Source organism: Oncorhynchus mykiss, chromosome 16, assembly GCF_013265735.2.
Source record: "Oncorhynchus mykiss isolate Arlee chromosome 16, USDA_OmykA_1.1, whole genome shotgun sequence".
In the NCBI taxonomy this organism is placed as follows: domain Eukaryota; kingdom Metazoa; phylum Chordata; class Actinopteri; order Salmoniformes; family Salmonidae; genus Oncorhynchus; species Oncorhynchus mykiss.
The window spans coordinates 2,945,412-2,971,358 of NC_048580.1; the positions used below are offsets into that span (position 1 = coordinate 2,945,412).

At 44.8% G+C, this 25,947-nt stretch overlaps 1 protein-coding gene across 1 annotated transcript; it reads left to right on the plus strand.

Moving 5' to 3' along the window:
* On the plus strand, positions 1 to 24,195 carry memo1 (mediator of cell motility 1). The gene is made up of 9 exons (XM_036945965.1): positions 1 to 495; positions 12,180 to 12,261; positions 12,500 to 12,568; positions 13,019 to 13,131; positions 16,997 to 17,108; positions 20,983 to 21,125; positions 21,906 to 21,982; positions 23,026 to 23,130; positions 23,576 to 24,195. The coding sequence occupies exons 1-9, from the start codon at positions 435 to 437 to the stop codon at positions 23,705 to 23,707; spliced, it is 894 nt and encodes a 297-aa protein (XP_036801860.1). The 5' UTR covers positions 1 to 434; the 3' UTR covers positions 23,708 to 24,195.
* Positions 24,196 to 25,947: the final 1,752 nt, after the last annotated feature.

The window sequence follows — 25,947 nt, forward strand, 5'->3', positions numbered from 1 at the left end:
GGATCTAACGAAAGCAGCAGGCGTAAAAATATTCTGATGCACAGTGAGCTACTAGCTATCCCGATTTATGTCATACCGGTTTTAGTCAAGTCAAATGGTGTTATTTATGACAACCAACTGACAACACTGCATTGAGATTTTGTTCATCCGTAATTATCGTTTAAAAGTATTGCATTTTAAAGTAGTCTGCTGGCTAACTATCAAATAGAATCACTTTTCTCAGCATTTTTTTTTTTATCTAACGTTAGCTGGCTTGCTAACTTCCTTTTTTTTTTTTTTTTTGCATTCCTTCTTTGTCTTTGTCGACGTTTTGTTTTTGTTGGTGGTTTTCTATCTGCCCAGTTGTTTTCCTCTTTCCCCCCCACTCCCGGAGTTTTTACTTTTTCTACCTGACAAGGTTCCAGTTTACCAAGATTGGCAGCTCCGGAGTTAAGATGTCCAACCGAACAGTGTGCAGAGAAGCAAGTCACGCTGGCAGTTGGTACGCCGCCTCAGGTATAGAATTGGACCGGGGGAATGGGCCAGAGACCAGGGAAGTTGCTAGCAGGGTTAGCTAACCAAGCTAGCGAGCAGACTGGTCTAGGTGATGTTTGGGTTGGTGTCCAGGGAAGTTGCTAGCTGGATTAGCTAACCTAGCTAGCGAGCAGACTGGTCTAGGTAATGTTTGGATTGGTGTCCAGGGAAGTTGCTAGCTGGGTTAGCTAACCTAGCTAGCGAGCAGACTGGTCTAGGTAATGTTTGGGTTGGTGTCCAGGGAAGTTGCTAGCAGGGTTAGCTAACCTAGCTAGCGAGCAGACTGGTCTAGGTAATGTTTGGGTTGGTGTCCAGGGAAGTTGCTAGCTGGGTTAGCTAACCTAGCTAGCGAGCAGACTGGTCTAGGTAATGTTTGGGTTGGTGTCCAGGGAAGTTGCTAGCAGGGTTAGCTAACCAAGCTAGCGAGCAGACTGGTCTAGGTAATGTTTGGGTTGGTGTCCAGGGAAGTTGCTAGCTGGGTTAGCTAACCTAGCTAGCGAGCAGACTGGTCTAGGTAATGTTTGGGTTGGTGTCCAGGGAAGTTGCTAGCAGGGTTAGCTAACCAAGCTAGCTAACCAAGCTAGCGAGCAGACTGGTCTAGGTAATGTTTGGGTTGTTGTCCAGGGAAGTTCCTAGCTGGGTTAGCTAACCTAGCTAGCGAGCAGACTGGTCTAGGTAATGTTTGGGTTGGTGTCCAGGGAAGTTGCTAGCAGGGTTAGCTAACCAAGCTAGCTAACCAAGCTAGCGAGCAGACTGGTCTAGGTAATGTTTGGGTTGTTGTCCAGGGAAGTTCCTAGCTGGGTTAGCTAACCAAGCTAGCTAACTGACCTGTCTTTCAGGGGCTGTTGTTGTGAGGGGTAGTACCTAGTTAGCAGGGTTACTATAGCAAGCCTACCTAGCTGCAGACTAGTTTCTCTGGGCTGGTGTCCTGGAAATTATTTTACATAGTTACACTTCATATAAGGAAATCAATCAATTGAAATAAATTCATTATGTCCTAATCTATGGATTTCACATGACTGGTAAGAAGCACAGAAATACTACTCGGTTTCATCAGCTGGCCGGGTGGCTGGTCTCAAACGCTGGCTGGCGTGGTTACATGTGGTCTGCGGTTGTGAGGCAGGTTGGACGTACAGCCAAATTCTCTAAAATCACGGGAGCGGCTTATGGTAGAGAAATTAACATTACATTCTCCTGCAACAGCTCTGGTGGACAATCCTGCAGTCAGCATGTCAATTACACACTCCCTCAACTGGAGACATCTGTGGCACTGACATAACTGCACATTTTAGTGGTCTTTTATCACCCCCAGCACAAGGTGCACCTGTGTAATGATCATGTTATTTAATCAACTTCTTGATATGCCACACCTGTCAGGTGGATTGATTATCTTGGCAAAGGAGAAATGCTCACTAACAGGGATGTAAACAAACATGTGCACAATTTGAGCTAAGTAAGCTTTTTGTGCATATGGAACATTTGAGATCCTTTATTTCAGCTCATGAAACCAACACTTTATATGTTGCGTTTATATTTTTGTTCAGTATAGATGGGTTGCTAGCTAGTTGACTAATTGAGGAGGATAGCAGAAGGAGGAAGGAAAGGACAGACCGTGCTCTCTCTCAGTTGGTTGAGAGCAACAAAACCTGCAAATGTTTATTTTTCTTTTTTTCTTTTCTGTCCTGGCGAGATGAAATGGCCTGGTCATATAAACCTTACATTGCTGATATTACGTATTGGGCAGTGAGAGGCTTTGAAGCCGCCAGTCGGCCATATTGGCACCCCCCAGTAGGAGCAGTCTTCCATAGGAATGGATGGAATTCTATAGTATTGCAATTAAGTGTTTCAAGGACAAAATCTCATATTTAAGTATTTTTGTTGTAGTAGGGACAGTAGCATTAATAATCTAAAATTATACTTTAGGAAAATGTTTTTATATGTTTTCACGTGTAAGTTACAAACATGCAATAATGTGTCTGTAATATAATATATAAAACTAATGTAGACATTAATGAATTCATTTCTATAGCTTCCAAAAATATTTTTTACAATAGGTGTAGCAAGATGGAGGCACTGTGGCTTCAACACAATGGTGAGGGAGTACAACGATGGGAGTACAAAGATGGAGGCAATGTGGCTTCAACACAATGGTGAGGGAGTTCCAAGATGGAGGCACTGTGGCTTCAACACAGAGCCCCCTACGGAGCAATTTCAGTGCCAAAAGAAACTGCATTTAAATTCAATATTTTTTTAATTTGAATGTAATATTTTGGAAATGCACAAATGTTCTAATTTAAATCATAAATGTAACTTGTATTTCATGGTTTGAAACTGAATTGAATTAATATTGCATTCAGTTTTTAAATGTCTAATTACATTTTGAAATTCAATAATTATTCAGTTTCAATACGGTAAATATTACATGCATTGTTTGTATCGAGTTTCCAAACTACAATTTCAAGTTTCTCAAAGTGTCATTTATTTTCTTCCAATGAAATTGGCTCTAGCGTTTGAACCGTTTGCCTATACGCTGTTATGATCCCATTTCTGAAAGCTAAGACTCTCTTAGCCTTTTGTTCCCCTCTAAAAAAAATCAAATCAAATTTTATTTGTCACATACACATGGTTAGCAGATGCTAATGCGAGTGTAGCGAAATGCTTGTGCTTCTAGTTCTGACAATGCAGTAATAATCAACAAGTAATCTAGCTAACAATTCCAAAACTACTACCTTATAGACACAAGTGTAAAGGGATACAGAACATGTACATAAAGAGGCAGTAGATGATATAGAGTACAGTATATACATATACATATGAGATGAATAATGTAGGGTATGTAAACATTATATTAGGTAGCATTGTTTAAAGTGGCTAGTGATATATTTTACATAATTTCCCATCAATTCCCATTATTAAAGTGGCTGGAGTTGAGTCAGTGTGTTGGCAGCAGCCACTCAATGTTAGTGGTGGCTGTTTAACAGTCTGATGGCCTTGAGATAGAAGCTGTTTTTCAGTCTTCTCGGTCCCAGCTTTGATGCACCTGTACTGACCTCGCCTTCTGGATGATAGCGGGGTGAACAGGCAATGGGTCGGTTGGTTGTTGTCCTTGATGATCTTTTTGGCCTTCCTGTGACATCGGGTGGTGTAGGTGTCCTGGAGGGCAGGTAGTTTGCCTCCGGTGATGCGTTGTGCAGACCTCACTACCCTCTGGAGAGCCTTGCGGTTGTGGGCGGAGCAGTTGCCGTACCAGGCGGTGATACAGCCCGACAGGATGCTCTCGATTGTGCATCTGTAGAAGTTTGTGAGTGCTTTTGGTGACAAGCCAAATTTCTTCAGCCTCCTGAGGTTGAAGAGGCGCTGCTGCGCCTTCTTCACAATGCTGTCTGTGTGGGTGGACCAATTCAGTTTGTCTGTGATGTGTACGCCGAGGAACTTAACTTACTACCCTCTCCACTACTGTTCCATCGATGTGGATAGGGGGGTGTTCCCTCTGCTGTTTCCTGAAGTCTACAATCATCTCCTTAGTTTTGTTGACGTTGAGTGTGAGGTATAGACACGTTATAATGGAGTGTGAATAGCCCTGTCATAGCCCAATAACACTCCCTAATTAATCTTGAGCTTGTGACTGACTGAGTGTGAACCAGGTACCCTTTGACCTCAAGAGACAGAATCAATGCCTAGGCTTTAGCTCAGTAGGCTAACCGTCATAACCCAGTCAGTCACATTACCCCTTTTATAATGAGTACTCTTGCAAGAGACTTGTCTAGCTTCAGGTCTCCGCCAAGTATCTCATCACACAAGCGTGGGTCACCGAACCGCACTATTTTCTATTTTGATGACTAACCTCGCTAGATCTTGAAGGGATTAGTGTAGCAGATGAAATCTGTTACTCGCTAAGTAAGCAGCATGTCGTCCTTTAACTTCCAGATCTCGTCCCTACCGGTTATGGTCAATAACATCGAAGGATGCACTGAAATCTAACGCTATAGCTCCCACAATTCTATTATCGATGTATTTCAACCAATCATCGGTCGTTTGTTGTCAGCGCATTCTGTAAGTCTGTCAATTTGTTTACAGAGAAATGACATTGCATCTGGTTGAACACCATTTTTTTATTTTATTTTTTTCTCCAGAAGTGTGATAAGAGTTTGCAGCAAGCTGATTGGTCGATACTGATTAGAACCAGTACTTTACCGTTCTTGGGTAGGGGAATTCTCTTCTCCCAGTAAACCAGTGCGCTGTTGCATACAGACTAAAGCTGTGCCCTATAGAGCAAGAGTGTGGAAACACGCACTCCTCGGTCCTATAGCTCAGTAACATCATGCCGGTACACATCAAATCACCGTTTGTTATACTGACCCGTGTGGTGTAGAGCTCCTCACATAAGTGATCACGGTCTATATTCCATGGTCTTTATTCCATAGTCAGTGGGTCTTTATTCCGTAGTCAGGTGGGTCTTTATTCCATGGTCAGTGGGTCTTTATTCCAACGGTCTTTATTCCAACGGTCTTTATTCCATGGTCAGTGGGTCTTTATTCCAACGGTCTTTATTCCATGGTCAGTGGGTCTTTATTCCAACGGTCTTTATTCCATGGTCAGTGGGTCTTTATTCCAACGGTCTTTATTCCGTGGTCAGTAGGTCTTTATTCCGTGGTCAGATGGTCTTTATTCCGTGGTCAGTAGGTCTTTATTCCGTGGTCAGATGGTCTTTATTCCGTGGTCAGGTGGGTCTTTATTCCGTGGTCAGTTGTAACTTTTGATTGCGTTCGGAAAGGTCTACTGGTGTGCATTAATTTGTTCAGCGCGTCCACACACCTCATTGTTAATCTGATCATTGCATATTTTATTATCTCCAGCCTCGAGGTCACCAAGCTGCTCGTTATGGTGCACACGTGTATCAGTGCATAAATAATGACACTCACCTGGACTCCATCACCTCCTTGATTACCTGCCCTATATATGTCACTCCCTTTGTTTCCTTCCCTATATATGTCACTCCCTTTGGTTCCTTCCCTATATGTCACTCCCTTTGGTTCCTTCCCTATATATGTCACTCCCTTTGGTTCCTTCCCTATATATGTCACTCCCTTTGGTTCCTTCCCTATATATGTCACTCCCTTTGGATCCTTCCCTATATATGTCACTCCCTTTGGTTCCTGCCCTATATATGTCACTCCCTTTGGTTCCTTCCCTATATATGTCACTCCCATTGGTTCCTTCCCTATATATGTTCCTTCCCTATATATGTCTCTCCCTTTGGTTCCTTCCCTATATATGTCACTCCCTTTGGTTCCTTCCCCAGGCATCATTGTTTCAAGTCTGTTTGTTGTTGTTGTTTCTTGTTTTGTATTATGATTCCTATTTATTTATTTAACGTTTCACTTCCTGAACTTGCTTCCTGACTGCTAGCGTACATGCCAGTATTCCCTTAGGAACCGTAGTCTTTATAATAGGTGTTAGTAGTATATTTTTCTTCTACTGTGTGTGTGTGTGTGTGTGTGTGTGTGTGTGTGTCATAATTGTTCCTACATACTGCTGTGTAAACTCACCTTGGTCTCCAGAGTAAATAAACTCTGTCCTGAATACAAAACCATGTCCACTTATTTGCTTTATAGACAGACTAATCTACTGGTTTATTGAAACATGTTTACTTGCCAAGAAATACAAGATGGTGTATCATTTCAACTCCCTGCATGGTTTTGATTTAGCAGTAAGATTGTAGGATCCGGGTGGGTGGGTGGGGAGCCAGTCACTGGGACGACAACCCAATATGGGATTTGGGGGGAGGGGGGTTTAGCGGGTGGATCAGTGGAGAACAATTGGAGGTTTACTTAATAGCAGTGCAAATATCTTGGTACAGCAAAATGGACACTCATATGATGATAAATATAATTGAAACTTTGGTATCTCGTTATGGTGAAATAAGTATAGCCAGTTATAATTGTAATGTCTTAGCAGAAAATACTATCAGTATTTATCTGGCTAAAAGAGATTAAGATTAAGATTTAAATTGTGGATAAAGGACTGGGGTGGTGAAAATATATTTCTCCCAAACTATTCTGTCTAGGTATAGCAAATCCCCCTTATTGTATGGGACCCTTTTTTTAAATGTGCTTTTAGAGGCCATGCAATTCTGTGCTCGTCTTTAAAAACAAAAGCATTTTTTAGGTTCAGTTTTTATATTAACGAAGGAAATAGGGGGACTAACCGTTGGACAGCAATAAAAACTGAACCGTAGAGGCAGAGAATAAGTTAAGAGGAGAAACAACAAGGAATGGAGGAACTTATTCAAGAAAGATCATGTGTATTATATTATTTTATTTTTTTTTTAAATAAAGTGAACGGGATAGAATGAGTCACCCATGATTCACCGAACAATTTTTTGAAAGAGGAAGCACTTGTAGTACTTGTAAGCATGTGTTTTCGTTTCAGTCTCTATCTCCACTAACCAAAGTTAATTGTAAGGATTTGTGTTCTATTTAATAATCTAAAATTAACATCTGTACGGAAAGACTCATGTGAAGGACGAATTACAGAGGAGGAACTTCTTGATGCAATTAAAGCCTTTAAGTCTGGGAAAACTCCAGGCCTGGATGGCACACCAGTGGTAGTATACTAAACTCCAGGCCTGGATGGCACACCAGTGGTAGTATACTAAACTCCAGGCCTGGATGGCACACCAGTGGTAGTATACTAAACTCCAGGCCTGGATGGCACACCAGTGGTAGTATACTAAACTCCAGGCCTGGATGGCACACCAGTGGTAGTATACTAAACTCCAGGCCTGGGTGGCACACCAGTGGTAGTATACTAAACTCCAGGCCTGGATGGCACACCAGTGGTAGTATACTAAACTCCTGGCCTGGATGGCACACCAGTGGTAGTATACTAAACTCCAGGCCTGGGTGGCACACCAGTGGTAGTATACTAAACTCCAGGCCTGGGTGGCACACCAGTAGTAGTATACTAAACTCCAGGCCTGGGTGGCACACCAGTAGTAGTATACTAAACTCCAGGCCTGGGTGGCACACCAGTGGTAGTATACTAAACTCCAGGCCTGGATGGCACACCAGTGGTAGTATACTAAACTCCAGGCCTGGGTGGCAGACCAGTGGTAGTATACTAAACTCCAGGCCTGGATGGCAGACCAGTGGTAGTATACTAAACTCCAGGCCTGGATGGCACACCAGTGGTAGTATACTAAACTCCAGGCCTGGATGGCACACCAGTGGTAGTATACTAAACTCCAGGCCTGGGTGGCACACCAGTGGTAGTATACTAAACTCCAGGCCTGGGTGGCACACCAGTAGTAGTATACTAAACTCCAGGCCTGGGTGGCACACCAGTAGTAGTATACTAAACTCCTGGCCTGGATGGCACACCAGTGGTAGTATACTAAACTCCAGGCCTGGATGGCAGACCAGTGGTAGTATACTAAACTCCAGGCCTGGGTGGCACACCAGTGGTAGTATACTAAACTCCAGGCCTGGGTGGCAGACCAGTGGTAGTATACTAAACTCCAGGCCTGGGTGGCACACCAGTGGTAGTATACTAAACTCCAGGCCTGGATGGCAGACCAGTGGTAGTATACTAAACTCCAGGCCTGGATGGCATACCAGTGGTAGTATACTAAACTCCAGGCCTGGATGGCACACCAGTGGTAGTATACTAAACTCCAGGCCTGGGTGGCACACCAGTGGTAGTATACTAAACTCCAGGCCTGGGTGGCACACCAGTGGTAGTATACTAAACTCCAGGCCTGGGTGGCACACCAGTGGTAGTATACTAAACTCCAGGCCTGGATGGCACACCAGTGGTAGTATACTAAACTCCAGGCCTGGATGGTCTATTTAATCCATTTGTCATTGTTGTATTGTGTTTAGATTGAGGGGGCGGGTCTATTTAATCCATTTTAGAATAAGGCTGTAACGGAACAAAAATGTGAAGGGGTCTGAATACTTTCCGAATGCCCTGTACACAACAGCTAGTAATATTTATAGCAAAATACAGTGGTGAGTATACTAGGCCTCCTATAGTCGACCTCTTGCAGATTTGTTTGTCCTGGAAAGACCATGAAGACTGATCGTGAGGATGTGTAACCATACAATAAACCATGTGCCACTAAAGCTGGTGTCATCAGCAGCAGGGTTAGTCTGTACACAGTAGCCAACATTTGACTACTTTGTCCCTATCAATACACACTCAAACAAGGCACTATATCCACCCCCCTCCCCCCTCGTGTCAATATATCATGCGTACTGACTGACCTTCACACACAATACTCACATCCAACAGACACCAGTCAGTCACCCACGCCATCCCCTCTTACGAATACCCCCTTTTCTCCAATTCGAGCCTTACATGAACCAATCAGCTAAGCGATTCCATGCTCAGAAATAATACAGAAACGACCACAGCAGAAGTTGAATTGTAGACACACCCAACAGAACACTGACTATGCGTAGTTCCAGTGTATGTATTTGCTCGCCAGGTGAGGTGACTTGCATTAGTTCCTGGTGCTGAGCTTGACGTTGATGCCGCTGCGGATATTGATGAGAGCGGACTCTAAATAGAGTCGTTAGTTAGCTAGCTAACGACTCTAAATAGAGTCGTTAGTTAGCTAGCTAACGGTTACAGTGCCTTCAGACTTCTTGACTTCCTGTAAATGTGTTTACAGCCTCAATTTAAAAAAGGAAGACACTTTTTTTCCCCCTCAACCGTCTACAAACAATACCCCATAATGATAGTGAAAACTTTTAGGACTTTTTATTGCCAATGAAATATCTCATAAGTATTCACACCCCTGGGTCAATACTTTGTAAAATAACTTTTGGTAAAGATTACAACTTTGAGTCTTTCTGGGTAAGTCTGTAAGAGCTTTCCACACCTGAATTGTGCAACATTTGCCCGTCAAATGCTCAAAAGCTCTGTCAAATTGGTTGTTGATCATTGCTGGACAGTCATTTTCAAGTCGATTTAAGTCAACTGTTACTCAGCCACTCGGGAACATTCACTGTCTTCATGCTAAGCAACTCCAGTGTAGATGTGGCCTTGTGTTTTAGGTTATTATCCTGCTGAAAGGTGAATTCATCTCCCAGTGTCTGGTGGAAAGCAGACTCAACCAGCTTTTCCTCTAGGATTTTGCCTGTACTTAGCTTCATTCCATTTCTTTTAATCCTGGAAAAACTCCCCAGTCCTTTACGATTACAAGCATACCCATAACATGGTGCAGCCACCACAATGCTTGAAAATATGGAGTGTGGTACTCTGTAATGTATGTTTGGGGCAAATCAAATACAACACAACTTTCTTTTGCAGTATTACTTTAGTTCCTTGTTGTGGAATATTTGTGTTGGATAAAGGCTTCCTTTTCACTCTGTAAATTAGGTTCGGTTTGTGGAGTAACTACAATGTTGATCCATCCTCAGTTTTCTCCTATCACAACCCATTAAATTCTATAACTGTTAAAAATTCTATAACTTTTTAAAAGTCACCATTTGCCTCATGGTGAAATCCCTGAGAAGTTTCCTTCCTCTCTGGCAACTCAGTTATCTTTATTAGTGACTGGGTGTATTGATACACCATCCAAAGTGTCATTTAAAAACTTCAGCTCAACGGGGTGTTCAATGTCTGCTTTTTTTTTTCCTTTTCTTTTTTTACCCAAATACCAATAGGTAGAGTTGGAGTTTATTTGTTAGGAATTGGAAAACTTCCCTGGTCTTTGTGGTTGTCTGTTTTTGAAATTCACTGCTCCACTGTGGGACCTTACATATAATTGGATGTGTGGGGTACAGAGATGACATGGTCATTCAAAAATCATATTAGACATGTAATTACAGTGGTATTATTACAGGCAGAGTTCCTCTGTCAAGTGTCTGTTCTTTTGTCCATCTTAATCTTAATTTTATTGGCCAGTCTGAGATATGGCTTTTTCTTTGCAACTCTGCCTAGAAGACCAGCATCCCGGAGTCGCCTCTTCACGGTTGACATTGAAACGGGTGTTTTGTGGGTACTATTTAATGAAGCTGTCAGTTGAGGACTTGTGAGGCGTCCGTTTCTCAAACTAGACACTCTAATGTACTTGTCCTCTTGCTCAGTTGTGCACGGGGGGCCTCCCACTCTTTCTATTCTGGTTAGAGCCAGTTTGCACTGTTCTGTAAAGGGAGTAGTACACAGCGTTGTACAAGATCTTCAGTTTCTTGGCAATTTCTCACGTGGAATCGCCTTAATTTCTCAGAACAAGAATAGACTGACCAAGTTTCTGGCCATTTTTGAGTCTGTAATTGAACCCACAAATGCTGATGCTCCAGATACTCAACTAGTCTAAAGAAGGCCAGTTTTTTTGCTTCTTTAATCAGGACTCCAATGATCAATTAGCCTTTTATAAGCTCAATAAGCTTGGATTAGGCCCCCGCAACTTTTCAGGTAAGTTAGGAACAAATATATACAGGCAGTTAGGAAAGCAAAGTGAAGGCTAGCTTTTTCAAACAGAAATTTGCATCCTGTAGCACAAACTCAAAAAAGTTCTGCGACACTGTGAAGCCCATGGAGAATAAGAGCACCTCATCCCAGCTGCCCACTGCACTGATTTCAATAAGCATTTTTCTACAGCTGGCCATGCTTTCCACCTGGCTACCCCTACCCCGGTCAACAGCCCTGCACCCCCTTGTTGATGCATCCTTCACCAGTCCCGCGGGTGTGATGTTCGGATGTACCGATCCTGTGCAGGTGTTGTTACACGTGGCCTGCCACTGCGAGAACGATCAGCTGTCCGTCCTGTCTCCCTGTAGCGCTGTCTTCGGCGACTCGCAGTACGGACATTGCAATTTATTGCCCTGGCCACATCTGCAGTCTTCATGCCTCCTTGCAACATGCCTAAGGCACGTTCACGCAGATGAGCAGGGACCCTGGGCATCTTTCTTTTGGTGTTTATCAGAGTCAGTGGAATGGCCTCTTTAGTGTCCTAAGTTTTCATAACTGTGACCTTAATTGCCTACCGTCTGTAAGCTGTTAGTGTCTTAATGATCGTTCCACAGGTGCATGTTCATTAATTGTTTGGTTCATTGAACAAGCATGGGAAACAGTGTTTAAACCCTTTACAATGAAAATCTGTGAAGTTATTTGGATTTTCACGAATTGTCTTTTGAAAAATAGGGTCCTGAAAAAGGGCCTTATTTTTTTTTTTTTTTTTTTTGCTGAGTTTGTATGTATGTATGTATGTATGTATGTATGTATGTGTGTGTGTATGTGTATATGTGTATGTGTATATATATATGTATATATATATATATATATATATATATATATATATATATATATATATATATATATATATATATATATATATATATATATATATATATATATATATATATATATATATATATATATATATATATATATATATATATATATATATATATATATATATATAAACAAAACAATTAGACTTTGACATTATGGGGTATTGTGTGTAAGCCATCGACACAATCTCAATGTAATCCATTTTAAATTCAGGCTGTAACACAACAAAATGTGGGAAAGGTCCAGGGGTGTGAATACTTTCTGAAGGCCCTGTGTGGTTGGCTACAGCAGACAACTCATTTTCTGTTTCGTATGAAGTGTAATTCTCTTTTAACTTGTTTCCCCCTCTTCCCTTTCTGCAGGCTCCCAGCTAAATACACAACTAGAAGGTTGGTTGTCTCAAGCACAATCCACGATCAGCCCCGCTAGAGCCATCATAGCACCGTAAGCTCCACTGATGATTATAATATCTCAGTCACGCGACAAGGCCTCATCTTGGTCATCAAGAGTCACTCCTAAATATGATTTGATAACGGTGTATGAATGACTAAAATGTGTACGTGTTGATGGGGGGGAAAGTGGAGGTCGAACATCCTCAAAGGATGTTATGTTTTGTGTTGTTGTAATGGTGTCTGGCCTGCCATGATGTCATTTCCTACCTAACAGACATCTGTGTTTTCAGGCACGCTGGATATTCCTACTGTGGTGCTTGTGCTGCACACGCCTACAAACAAATAGACCCTTCTGTCACGTAAGTCATTTACTGCGTCTCGTTTAGTTACGTTAAAAATGTCCAGGGAACTTTCTAAACGGAACACCTTTTGTCAGTAATGAATTCCGTGTAAAGTATAATAATATTATATCGAAATTTTAGATGTTTTAAAATGTAAATGTATTGTTTTTTTTTTTTTTCTTCGTTTCTACATTTTTCCCTCCTTATCAAACCTTAGATCTGCCTGCCCTGTTTCACCCTGAAGGAACTATCTGCCCCTTAGTTACCTCAGACAGAGAGTAGTTAGCAGTATTGGCCTAGCCTCTGTCACAGCCTTACCTTGGAACTACGTGAGCGACGTGAGCGAAGCCTGCTGGGCCGAGGCTACTAATGGCCCGATGACTGGGTCCACTGAGCTGCTATGCTAATGTGAGTCAGGGAGGTAAAGGTGACAGAGTGAGGTGACGGACTCCTCTCTTCCCCCTGTAGTCGCAGGGTGTTCATCTTGGGCCCGTCTCACCATGTTCCTCTGTCCCGCTGTGCCCTGTCCTCTGCTGAGGTTTATAAAACACCTCTCTACGATCTCAGGATTGACCAGAATGGTAGGTACATACATACATACATACATACATACTGTGCCCTGTCCTCTGCTGAGGTTTAAAAACACCACTCAGCAATCTCCGGATTGACCAGAAGAGTAATTTTCAAATGTAACAAAATAACCCTGTTTTGTTTTAAACGGTGAAGCTTGACATGTGTGTGTGGGGGGGGGGGGAACGTATATGTCCTCAGTGGACCCAACCATCTGACTGACGCTGCCAAACAAGCTGCAGTGTGTCTAGTAGGCCCGGGTATGTGTTGCAGTTTTGGGATCGCGGCCCGGGTATGTATTGGGATCGCGGCCCGGGTATGTATTGCCGTTTTGGGATCGCGGCCCGGGTATGTTTTGGGATCGCGGCCCGGGTATGTATTGCCTTTTTGGGATCGCGGCCCGGGTATGTTTTGGGATCGCGGCCCAGGTATGTATTGCCGTTTTGGGATCGCGGCCCGTGTAGGTATTGGGATCGCGGCCCGGGTATGTATTGCAGTTTTGGGATCGCGGCCCGTGTATGTTTTGGGATCGCGGCCCGGGTATGTATTGCCTTTTTGGGATCGCGGCCCGGGTATGTTTTGGGATCGCGGCCCAGGTATGTATTGCCGTTTTGGGATCGCGGCCCGGGTATGTTTTGGGATCGCGGCCCGGGTATGTATTGCCGTTTTGGGATCGCGGCCCGGGTATGTATTGCCGTTTTGGGATCGCGGCCCGAGTATGTTTTGGGATCGCGGCCCGGGTATGTTTTGGAAACGCGGCCCGGGTATGTATTGCCTTTTTGGGATCGCGGCCCGGGTATGTTTTGGGATCGCGGCCCGGGTATGTATTGCTGTTTTGGGATCGCGGCCCGGGTATGTTTTGGGATCGCGGCCCGGGTATGTATTGCCGTTTTGGGATCGCGGCCCGGGTATGTTTTGGGATCGCGGCCCGGGTATGTTTTGGGATCGCGGCCCGGGTATGTTTTGGGATCGCGGCCCGGGTATGTATTGCCGTTTTGGGATCGCGGCCCGGGTATGTTTTGGGATCGCGGCCCGGGTATGTATTGCCTTTTTGGGATCGCGGCCCGGGTATGTTTTTGGATCACGGCCCAGGTATGTATTGCCGTTTTGGGATCGCGGCCCGGGTATGTATTGGGATCGTGGCCCGGGTATGTATTGCAGTTTTGGGATCGCGGCCCGTGTATGTATTGGGATCGCGGCCCGGGTATGTATTGCGGTTTTGGGATCGCGGCCCGGGTATGTATTGTCGTTTTGGGATCGCGGCCCGGGTATGTATTGCCGTTTTGGGATCGCGGCCCGGGTATGTTTTGGGATCGCGGCCCGGGTATGTATTACCGTTTTGGGATCGCGGCCCGGGTATGTATTGCCGTTTTGGGATCGCGGCCCGGGTATGTTTTGGGATCGCGGCCCGGGTATGTTTTGGGATCGCGGCCCGGGTATGTATTGCCGTTTTGGGATCGCGGCCCGGGTATGTTTTGGGATCGCGGCCCTGGTATGTTTTGGGATCGCGGCCCGGGTATGTTTTGGGATCGCGGCCCGGGTATGTATTGCCTTTTTGGGATCGCGGCCCGGGTATGTTTTGGGATCGCGGCCCGGGTATGTATTGCTGTTTTGGGATCGCGGCCCGGGTATGTTTTGGGATCGCGGCCCGGGTATGTATTGCTGTTTTGGGATCGCGGCCCGGGTATATTTTGGGATCGCGGCCCGGGTATGTATTGCCGTTTTGGGATCGCGGTCCGGGTATGTTTTGGGATCGCGGCCCGGGAATGTATTGCCGTTTTGTGATCGCGGCCCGGGTATGTTTTGGGATCGCGGCCCGGGTATGTATTGGGATCGCGGCCCGGGTATGTATTGGGATCGCGGCCCGGGTATGTATTGGGATCGCGGCCCGGGTATGTTTTGCAGTTTTGGGATCGCGGCCCGGGTATGTTTTGGGATCGCGGCCCGGGTATGTTTTGGGATCGCGTCCCGGGTATGTATTGCCGTTTTGGGATCGCGGCCCGGGTATGTATTGCCGTTTTGGGATCGCGGCCCGGGTATGTATTGCCGTTTTGGGATCGCGACCCGAGTATGTTTTGGGATCGCGGCCTGGGTATGTATTGCCGTTTTGGGATCGCGGCCCTGGTATGTTTTTGGATCGCGGCCCGGGTATGTATTGCCGTTTTGGGATTGCGGTCCGGGTATGTTTTGGGATAGCGGTCCGGGTATGTTTTGGGATCGCGGCCCGGGTATGTATTGGGATCGCGGCCCGGGTATGTATTGGGATCGCGGCCCGGGTATGTTTTGCAGTTTTGGGATCGCGGCCCGGGTATGTTTTGGGATCGCGGCCCGGGTATGTTTTGGGATCGCGTCCCGGGTATGTATTGCCGTTTTGGGATCGCGGCCCGGGTATGTATTGCCGTTTTGGGATCGCGGCCTGGGTATGTATTGCCGTTTTGGGATCGCGACCCTGGTATGTTTTTGGATCGCGGCCCGGGTATGTATTGCCGTTTTGGGATTGCGGTCCGGGTATGTTTTGGGATAGCGGTCCGGGTATGTTTTGGGATCGCGGTCCGGCTATGTTTTGGGATCGCGGCCCGGCTATGTTTTGGGATCGCGGCCCGGGTATGTTTAGGGATCGCGGCCCGGGTATGTATTGCCGTTTTGGGATCGCGGCCGGGTACGTTTTGGGATCGCGGCCCCCTGGTATGTTTTGGGATCGCGGCCCGGGTATGTTTTGGGATCGCGGCCCGGGTATGTATTGCCCTTTTGGGATCGCGGTCCGGGTATGTTTTGGGATCGCGGCCCGGGTATGTTTTGGGATCGCGGCCTGGGTATGTATTGCCGTTTTGGGATCGCGGTTCAGTTTCGGTAAAGCGGGAAAATTAAATTCCAAAAGTTACTGTAGTTCATTTTAGTTTAAGAAAATACAAAGTGTTGGTATTCCTGATTGTGAAGACACGATTACTCATCAACAACACTGAAAAGTGCAATTATGCATGTGTATAGGTTGTAAAGTTTTCCTTACAAAGACAAAAAGATGTACACTTGTGACTCTCGTAAAGGGGTCTGTACCATTCTTCTTCTCACATCCCACTCTCCAGGGTAATGTGAAGTACCTCTCTGTACCCCATTGAGGTCCATCCATCTGTAGTAAGCCCAACACAGGGTGAATTGGCCAATTCCATGACATCTTCTGCCTTAGCTTTCTTCGTACTTCCTGTTTGCTGAAATGGAAGGGAGAGGGAAGTTCGTAACGTGGCTCGAGCACTTTAACGAGATACCGAAACTCCTATTCTTCTCACCCACTGAGAATGGGTGCATATCTGCGGCTATAAACATAGCTATCGATATTGTAATTTTCTAATGATCAATTAGCCTTTTTGAAATGATAAACTTGGATTAGCTAATGCAACGTGTCATTGGAACACAGGAGTGATAGTTGCTGATAATGGGCCTCTGTACGCCTATGTAGATATTCCATAGAAAATCGTCCGTTTCCAGCTACAATAGTCATTTTCAACATGAACAATGTCTACACTGTATTTCTGATCTATGTGTAGTCGTGGCGTACAAGGCAGCGTAGCCCTCAGGCCTAGTGTTTTTATTTTTATGTATTCATATGTGTTCACAGTGCGGACCGAACCCATGTCCACACTGGTTACACCCCTAGTGTCTAAACTAATGACTTGTTGTAATATGCTAATTCAAACCTCACATGGCCAGTAATCATGAATATGTGTATATTGAATCCTCACCTCCCTCTAGTCTATGCTGACCTCCTGTATATTGAATCCTCACCTCCCTCTAGTCTATGCTGACCTCCTGTATATTGAATCCTCACCTCCCTCTAGTCTATGCTGACCTCCTGTATATTGAATCCTCACCTCCCTCTAGTCTATGCTGACCTCTGGAAGACTGGGATGTTTGAGAGGATGAGTCTTCAGACAGACGAGGAGGAGCACAGCATTGAAATGCATCTGCCTTACACTGCTAAAGCCATGGAGAGGTAAGACAGACTAACACACTGCAGCTATAAAGAAAAAAGGACCTGTCAAACGTCTGCTTCAATAATCACTAAGCCATCCATCTGTAGAGAGTACAGTAACAGAGGACTGAGAGGCTCTACAGACCTAGCCTGTCTGCCTGGTAGGGGTGGTGGTGGGAGCCAGCAGGGATTCATGACTGGTTTGTCTTGACATTTTGTTAAGCGCTCTCCCCCCCCCCCCCCCCAGTTCCAGGATGGTTTGAGTCTTGACTATGGCGTATGATTGGTTGTTTACTAATGAAGTAAGGCCTGCATGCTCAATTAATAGGCCCACTATATGAACACACACACACACCTTTTATCAGGAATACACAACGTGGCCAAAAGTATGTGGACACGCCTTCAAATTAGTGGATTTTTTCAGCCACAAATGTTGCTGACGGGTGTATAAAATCGGGGCACACAGCCATGCGATCACCATAGACAAACATTGACAGTAGAATGTCCCTTACTTACGCATAGAAATGGTCTGTCCTTCGTTGCAACACTCACTACCGAGTTCCAAACTGCCTCTGGAAGCAACGTCAGCACAAGAACTGTTCGTTGGGAGCTTATTGAAATGGGTTTCCATGGCCGAGCAGCCGCACACAAGGCTAAGATCACCACGAGCAATGCCAAGTGTCGGCTGGAGTGGTGTAAAGCTCACCGCCATTGGACTCTGGAGCAGTGGAAACGCATTCTCTGGAGCGATGATTCGCACTTCACCATCTGGCAGTCTAACGGATAAATCTGGGTTTGGCAGATGCCAGGAGAGCGATACCTGCCCCAATGCATAGTGCCAACAATTTTGGTGGAGGATAAATAATGGTTCTGGCTATGCCCTTTAGTTTCAGTGAAGGGAAATCTTAACACTACAGCTTAAAATTACGTTCTAGTTGATTCTGTGCTTCTAACTTTGTGGCAGCATTTTGGGGAAGGCCATTTCCTGTTCCAGCATGAAAATGCCCAACGTGCACAAAGCGAGGTCCATGCAGAAATGGTTTGTCAGGATCGGTGTGGAAAAACTTGACTGTCCTGCACAGAGCTCTGACCTCAAACCCATCAAACACCTTTGGGATGAATTGGAGCCTCCGACTGTGAGCCAGGCCTAATCGCCCAACATCAGACCTCACTAATGTTCTTGACTAACTCCATATTAATATCTCTCTCATCATCACTCAATGCCTAGGTTTACCTCCAATGTACTCACATCCTACCATACATTTTTGTCTGTACATTTATGCCTTGAATCTATTCTATCGTGCCCAGAAACCTGCTCCTTTTACTCTCTGTTCCGAACCTACTAGACGACCAGTTCTTATAGCCTTTATCCGTACCCTTATCCTACTCCTCCTCTGTTCCTCTGGTGATGTAGAGGTTAATCCAGGCCCTGCAGTGCCTAGCTCCACTCCGAATCCCCAGCCGCTCTCATTTGTTGACTTCTGTAACTGTAAAAGCCCTGGTTTCATGCACTATAACATCAGAAGCCTCCTCCCTAAGTTTTTGTTTTATTCACTGCTTTAGCACACTCTGCCAACCCTGATGTCTTAGCCGTGTCTGAATCCTGGCTTAGGAAGACCACCAAAAACCCTGAAATTTCCATCCCTAACTATAACATTTTCTGACAAGATAGAACTGCCAAAGGGGTTGGAGTTGCAATCTACTGCAGAGATAGCCTGCAGAGTTCTGTCTTACTATCCATGTCTGTACGCAAACAATTTGAGCTTCTACTTTTAAAAATCCACCTTTCCAGAAACAAGTCTCTCACCGTTGCCGCTTGCTATAGACCACCCTCAGCCCCCAGCTGTGCCCTGGACACCATATGTGAATTGATTGCCCCCCATCTATCTTCAGAGCTCGTGCTGCTAGGTGACCTAAACTGGAACATGCTTAATACCCTGGCCATCCTACAATCTAAGCTTGATGCCCTCAATCTCACACAAATTATCAACGAATCTACCATGTACAACCCCAAATCCCTAAACACGGACACCCTCCATAGATATCATCCTAACCAACCTGCCCTCCAAATACACCTCTGCTGTTTTCAACCAAGATCTCAGCGATCACTGCCTCATTGCCTGAATCCGTAATGGGTCAGCGGTCGAACGACCACCCCTCATCACTGTCAAACTCTCCCTTAACTTTAGCGAGCAGCCCTTTCTAATCGACCTGGCCCGGGTATCCTGAAAGGATATTGACCTCATTCCGTCAGTAGAGGATGCCTGGTTATTCTTTAAAAGTGCCTTCCTTACCATCTTAAATAAGCATGCACCATTCCAAAAAATTAGAACTAGGAATAGATATAGTCCTTGGTTCACCCCAGACCTCACTGTCCTTAACCAGCACAAAACATCCTGTGGCTTTCTGCATTAGCATCGAATAGCCCCCGTGATATGCAACTTTTCAGGGAAGTTGGGAACCAATATACACAGTCAGTTAGGAAAGCTAAGGCTATATTTTTCAAACAGAAATGTGCATCCTGTAGTACTAACTCAAAAAAGTTCTGGGACATTGTAAAGTCCATGGAGAATAAGAGCACCTCCTCCCAGCTGCCCACTGCACTGAGGCTAGGAAACACTGTCACCACTGATAAATCCACTATAATTGAGAATTTCAATAAACATTTTTCTACGGCTGGCCATGCTTTCCACCTGGCTACCCCTACCCCAGTCAACTGCCCTGCACCCCTCCACAGCAACTTGCCCAAACCTCCCCCACTTCTCCTTCACCCAAATCCAGATAGCTGATGTTCTGAAAGAGCTGCCAAATCTGGACCCCTACAAATCAGCCGGGCTAGACAATCTGGACCCTCTCTTTTTAAAATGATCTGCCGAAATTGTTGCAACCCCTATTACTAGCCTGTTCAACCTCTTTCGTATCGTCTGAGATTCCCAAAGATTGGAAAGCAGCTTCGATCATCCCCCTCTTCAAAGGGGAGACACTCTAGACCCAAAATGATTTTGGAATAAAATGTTAAATGAGCACGTGTCCACATACTTTTGATAATGTCGTGAAAATCTACAGAAATAAGACAGATCCTTCCTGTTTCCTGTTTGAGTGTTTAATTAGGTGGGTTTAATTAGCACACACTGTTTAATTAGTTGGGTTTAATTAAAACACTGTTTAATTAGGTTGGGTTTAATTAGGTTGGGTTTAATTAGGTGGGTTTAATTAGATGAGTTTAATTAGTTGGGTTTAATTAGCACACACTGTTTAATTAGTTGGGTTTAATTAGCACACACTGTTTAATTAGGTGGGTTTAATTAGGTTGGGTTTAATTAGGTGGGTTTAATTAGTTGGTTTAATTAACACACACTGTTTAATTAGTTGGGTTTAATTAGAACACACTTTAATTAGTTGGGTTTAATTAACACACTCTGTTTAATTAGGTGGATTTAATTAGGTGGGTTTAATTAGGTGGGTTTAATTAGCACACTATTTAATTAGGTGGGTTTAATTAGCACACTATTTAATTAGGTGGGTTTAATTAGTTGGGTTTAATTAACACACCGTTTAATTAGGTGGGTTTAATTAACACACACGGTTTAATTAGGTGTGTTTAATTAAGTGGGTTTAATTAGGTGGGTTTAATTAAAACACACACTGTTTAATTAGGTTGGGTTTAATTAGGTGGGTTTAATTAACACACACTGTTTAATTAGGTTGGGTTTAATTAGGTGGGTTTAATTAAAACACACACTGTTTAATTAGGTTGGGTTTAATACAGATACCTTCGGTTGGTTTACACGTGTTCAGTCCCTGTAACAGCTTTTACCATCTCGGTCAGGTAACTGCCCCCAGTGCACCACACCCATACAGACTTGTAATGTGTTGTCTCTGTTTCCTACTGCAGTCATAAAGATGAGCTCAGCATTGTCCCGGTGCTGGTTGGAGCCCTCAGTGAGTCTAAAGAACAGGATTATGGGAAACTGCTCAGCAGGTATCTGGCTGATCCATCCAACTTGTTCATCATCTCCTCTGACTTCTGCCACTGGGGTACGTACTGAACAGGACTGGTAGAGATCAATATATTATACCCTGTTCACACTACTGAGTTGCGCTAGTCTGGTTATACATCCATTCATCGTAGTTGCTGAAACCGTGCTGGAAAGACCATGTGAAAGAAAAGCCAGCACAGTTTGGTTCAGGACAAGTGATATGAAAAGCCAGCACAGTTTGGTTCAGGACAAGTGATATGAAAAGCCAGCACAGTTTGGTTCAGGACAAGTGATATGAAAAGCCAGCACAGTTTGGTTCAGGACAAGCGATATGAAAAGCCAGCACAGTTTGGTTCAGGACAAGTGATATGAAAAGCCAGCACAGTTTGGTTCAGGACAAGTGATATGAAAAGCCAGCACAGTTTGGTTCAGGACAAGTGATATGAAAAGCCAGCACAGTTTGGTTCAGGACAAGTGATATGAAAAGCCAGCACAGTTTGGTTCAGGACAAGTGATATGAAAAGCCAGCACAGTTTGGTTCAGGACAAGCGATATGAAAAGCCAGCACAGTTTGGTTCAGGACAAGTGATATGAAAAGCCAGCACAGTTTGGTTCAGGACAAGCGATATGAAAAGCCAGCACAGTTTGGTTCAGGACAAGTGATATGAAAAGCCAGCACAGTTTGGTTCAGGACAAGCGATATGAAAAGCCAGCACAGTTTGGTTCGGGACAATCTTGTGAAAGGGGTTCTAAATATAGGAACAATGGTTCTGTCTCCTTGACAAACCATCTCCTTCATGGTTGGGCCTGACTTAATATATTGACCTCCTTCCCACAGGCCAACGGTTCCGTTACACGTACTATGACGAGGCTCAAGGAGAGATCCACAGATCCATTGAACACCTTGATAAGATGGTAAACACAGTCTGATATTCAGTTCCTACCAAGTTGTAACATGAAACCCCTCATCTCCTTCCATGTATATAATTGAGACATCACCACCTCTCTCTAGGGTTATATAGTTAACCGTATCAGACTGGGTTCGAAACCCCTCTCTCTTGTCTCTCCAGGGTTAGGGTTATATAGTTTACTGTATCAGACTGGGTTCTAAACCCCTCTCTCTTGTCTCTCTAGGGTTAGGGTTATATAGTTAACTGTATCAGACTGGGTTCTAAACCCCTCTCTCTTGTCTCTCCAGGGTTAGGGTTAAATAGTTTACTGTATCAGACTGGGTTCTAACCCCCTCTCTCTTGTCTCTCTAGGGTTAGGGTTAAATAGTTTACTGTATCAGACTGGGTTCTAAACCCCTCTCTCTTGTCTCTCTAGGGTTAGGGTTATATAGTTAACCATATCAGGCTGGGTTCTAAACCCCTCTCTCTTGTCTCTCCAGGGTTAGGGTTATATAGTTAACCATATCAGGCTGGGTTCTAAACCCCTCTCTCTTGTCTCTCCAGGGTTAGGGTTATATAGTTTACTGTATCAGACTGGGTTCTAAACCCCTCTCTCTTGTCTCTCTAGGGTTATATAGTTAACCATATCAGGCTGGGTTCTAAACCCCTCTCTCTTGTCTCTCTAGGGTTAGGGTTATATAGTTAACCATATCAGGCTGGGTTCTAAACCCCTCTCTCGTCTCTCTAGGGTTATATAGTTAACCATATCAGGCTGGGTTCTAAACCCCTCTCTCGTCTCTCTAGGGTTATATAGTTAACCATATCAGGCTGGGTTCTAAACCCCTCTCTCTTGTCTCTCTAGGTTTAGGGTTATATTAGTTAACCATATCAGGCTGGGTTCTAAACCCCTCTCTCTTGTCTCTCCAGGGTATGGGTTATATAGCTAACTGTTAGGGTTTTCATACTGGGTTCTAACCCCTCTCTCTTGTCTCTCCAGGGTTAGGGATATATAGCTAACTGTTAGGGTTTTCAGACTGGGTTCTAAACCCTTCTCTCATGTCTCTCCAGGGTATGGGCATTATAGAAACACTGGACCCCATGTCCTTCACCAACTACTTGAAGAAATACCACAACACCATCTGTGGACGTCATCCTATTGGAGTGCTGCTAAACGTGAGTTGTAACGGGTACAACAGGGAGCATACGGGTACAACAGGGAGCATACGGGTACAACAGGGAGCATACGGGTACAACAGGGAGCATACGGGTACAACAGGGAGCATACGGGTACAACAGGGAGCATACGGGTACAACAGGGAGCATACGGGTACAACAGCGAGCATATCAGTATAGCCTCAGTCGTACGATAATCTGACATCTACAGTACACCTTCTGTTAGTTAAACAGGTCTTCTTGCACAAAGGTCTGTGTCGTGATGCCTGTCTGACTGCTCCCGTGATGCCTGTCTGACTGCTCCCGTGTCACGTGATGCCTGTTTGACTGCTCCCGTGTCACGTGATGCCTGTCTGACTACTCCCGTGTCACGTGATGCCTGTCTGACTGCTCCCGTGTCACGTGATGCCTGTCTGACTGCTCCCGTGTGTTTTGTGTTTTCCAGGCCGTGTCTGAGCTGAGGAAGAGTGGAACAGAGATGAACTTCTCCTTCCTGAACTATGCCCAGTCGTCCCAGTGCAGGAACTGGCAGGACAGCTCTGTTAGCTACGCAGCCGGGGCCCTCATTGTACATTGATGTGGTCCCAAATGGCACCCTATTACCTATATAGTGCACTTCTTTTGACCAGGGCTCATGGTAGCCTTGTCCGAGCCGGAATGGCCCGTAGGTCAGGAGCCCATCTATTGTTTTTGTAGCGGCGAGGCAGCTTGATATACTAGTACATAACCCTGGACAGGACGCTAGTCTATCGCAGGGTCCATAGGACTCTGGTCAAAAGTAGTGCACTATATAGGGAATAGGGTGCCACTGCAGCTCTAAACCACCCAAACTTCTATCGCCATAACGATGATCTGGACTAGCCAATGAGGAGAGATATTATATTCACAGCACCCCCTACCTGCCTCCCCCTCTCCGCAGTTGTGAGTCGGGAGAGTTTTTTTTTTTCTTAAAACTTTTGGTTGGAGTGCAGTTGGAGTGTTATTTTGGCATGGAGCTGGAATGGTTGTGGGGGTAAGGGGGAGGTGTATTTGGGGCTCGCTTAGGGGGTTAAGGGGGGTGTATTTGGGGCGCGTTTAGGGGGTGTATTTGGGGTTCGTTTAGGGGAGTCTTGTAGGGGGTTAAGGGGGGGGTTTGAGGGTCTTGTAGGGGATTAAGGGGGGGGTGTTTAGGGGGGGTCTTGTAGGGGGTTAAGGAGGGGGGTATTTGGGGGTCTTGGAGGGGGGTTATTTGGGGGTCTTGTAGGGGGTGAAGGGGGGTTAAGGAGGGGGGTATTTGGGGGGTTAAGGAGTGGGGTATTTGGGGGGTTAAGGAGGGGGGTATTTGGGGGGTTAAGGAGTGGGGTATTTGGGGGGTTAAGGAGTGGGGTATTTGGGGGTTAAGGAGGGGGGCATTTGGGGGTTAAGGGGGGTGTATTTGGGGCTGTTGTAGGGGGTTGAGGGGAGGGTGTATTTGGGCTGTTGTAGGGGGTTGAGGGGAGGGTGTATTTGGGCTGTTGTAGGGGGTTGAGGGGAGGGTGTATTTGGGGTCTTGTAGGGGGTTGAGGGGAGGGTGTATTTGGGGTCTTGTAGGGGGTTAAGGGGAGGGTGTATTTGGGGTCTTGTAGGGCACTCGACTTGTTCCATATGACCCTGTTTTCCCGAATGAGAAAAGTAAAATGAATATTACAATTTTAAATAATGTATAAGCATTAATGAATCTTTACATTTGCTCTCTTTTCAAACCTGTGGTCGTGTAATCTGATTTACAGACCTGTGCTCATGTAATCTGATTTACAGACCTGTGCTCATGTAATCTGATTTACAGACCTGTGCTCATGTAATCTGATTTACAGACCTGTGCTCATGTAATCTGATTTACAGACCTGCGCTCATGTAATCTGATTTACAGACCTGCGCTCATGTAATCTGACTGTAAATGGAAATGGAAAAGTGATCCCTGATAAGGAAATAAATTGACTGACTGCTTAACAAGCTATTATAATGTCTTAGTAGTTATACCCTCCTTTGAGTCACAAATGGCACCCTATGCCCTATGTAGTGCACTACTTTTGACCAGTCTCCTTATGGTTCAATTTGGGACATACTGAGAATAGCATCCTAGGTGGCTACTACCTTCCACCGTTGTTTAACATTAAGGCCGCACACAATAAATGTGTCCCAAATCGCACCCGATAGCTTATCTAGTGCACTTCCCTATTGGAGTCGTTCGGCCATCCGGATCTCGTAAACATAAATGTGTATATATATATATATATATATATATATATATATATATATATATATATATATATATATATATATATATATACAGTGCCTTGCGAAAGTTTTCGGCCCCCTTGAACTTTGCGACCTTTTGCCACATTTCAGGCTTCAAACAAAGATATAAAACTGTATTTTTTTGTGAAGAATCAACAACAAGTGGGACACAATCATGAAGTGGAACAACATTTATTGGATATTTCAAACTTTTTTAACAAATCAAAAACTAAAAAATTGGGAGTGCAAAATTATTCAGCCCCCTTAAGTTAATACTTTGTAGCGCCACCTTTTGCTGCGATTACAGCTGTAAGTCGCTTGGGGTATGTCTCTATCAGTTTTGCACATCGAGAGACTGAAATTTTTTCCCATTCCTCCTTGCAAAACAGCTCGAGCTCAGTGAGGTTGGATGGAGAGCATTTGTGAACAGCAGTTTTCAGTTCTTTCCACAGATTCTCGATTGGATTCAGGTCTGGACTTTGACTTGGCCATTCTAACACCTGGATATGTTTATTTTTGAACCATTCCATTGTAGATTTTGCTTTATGTTTTGGATCATTG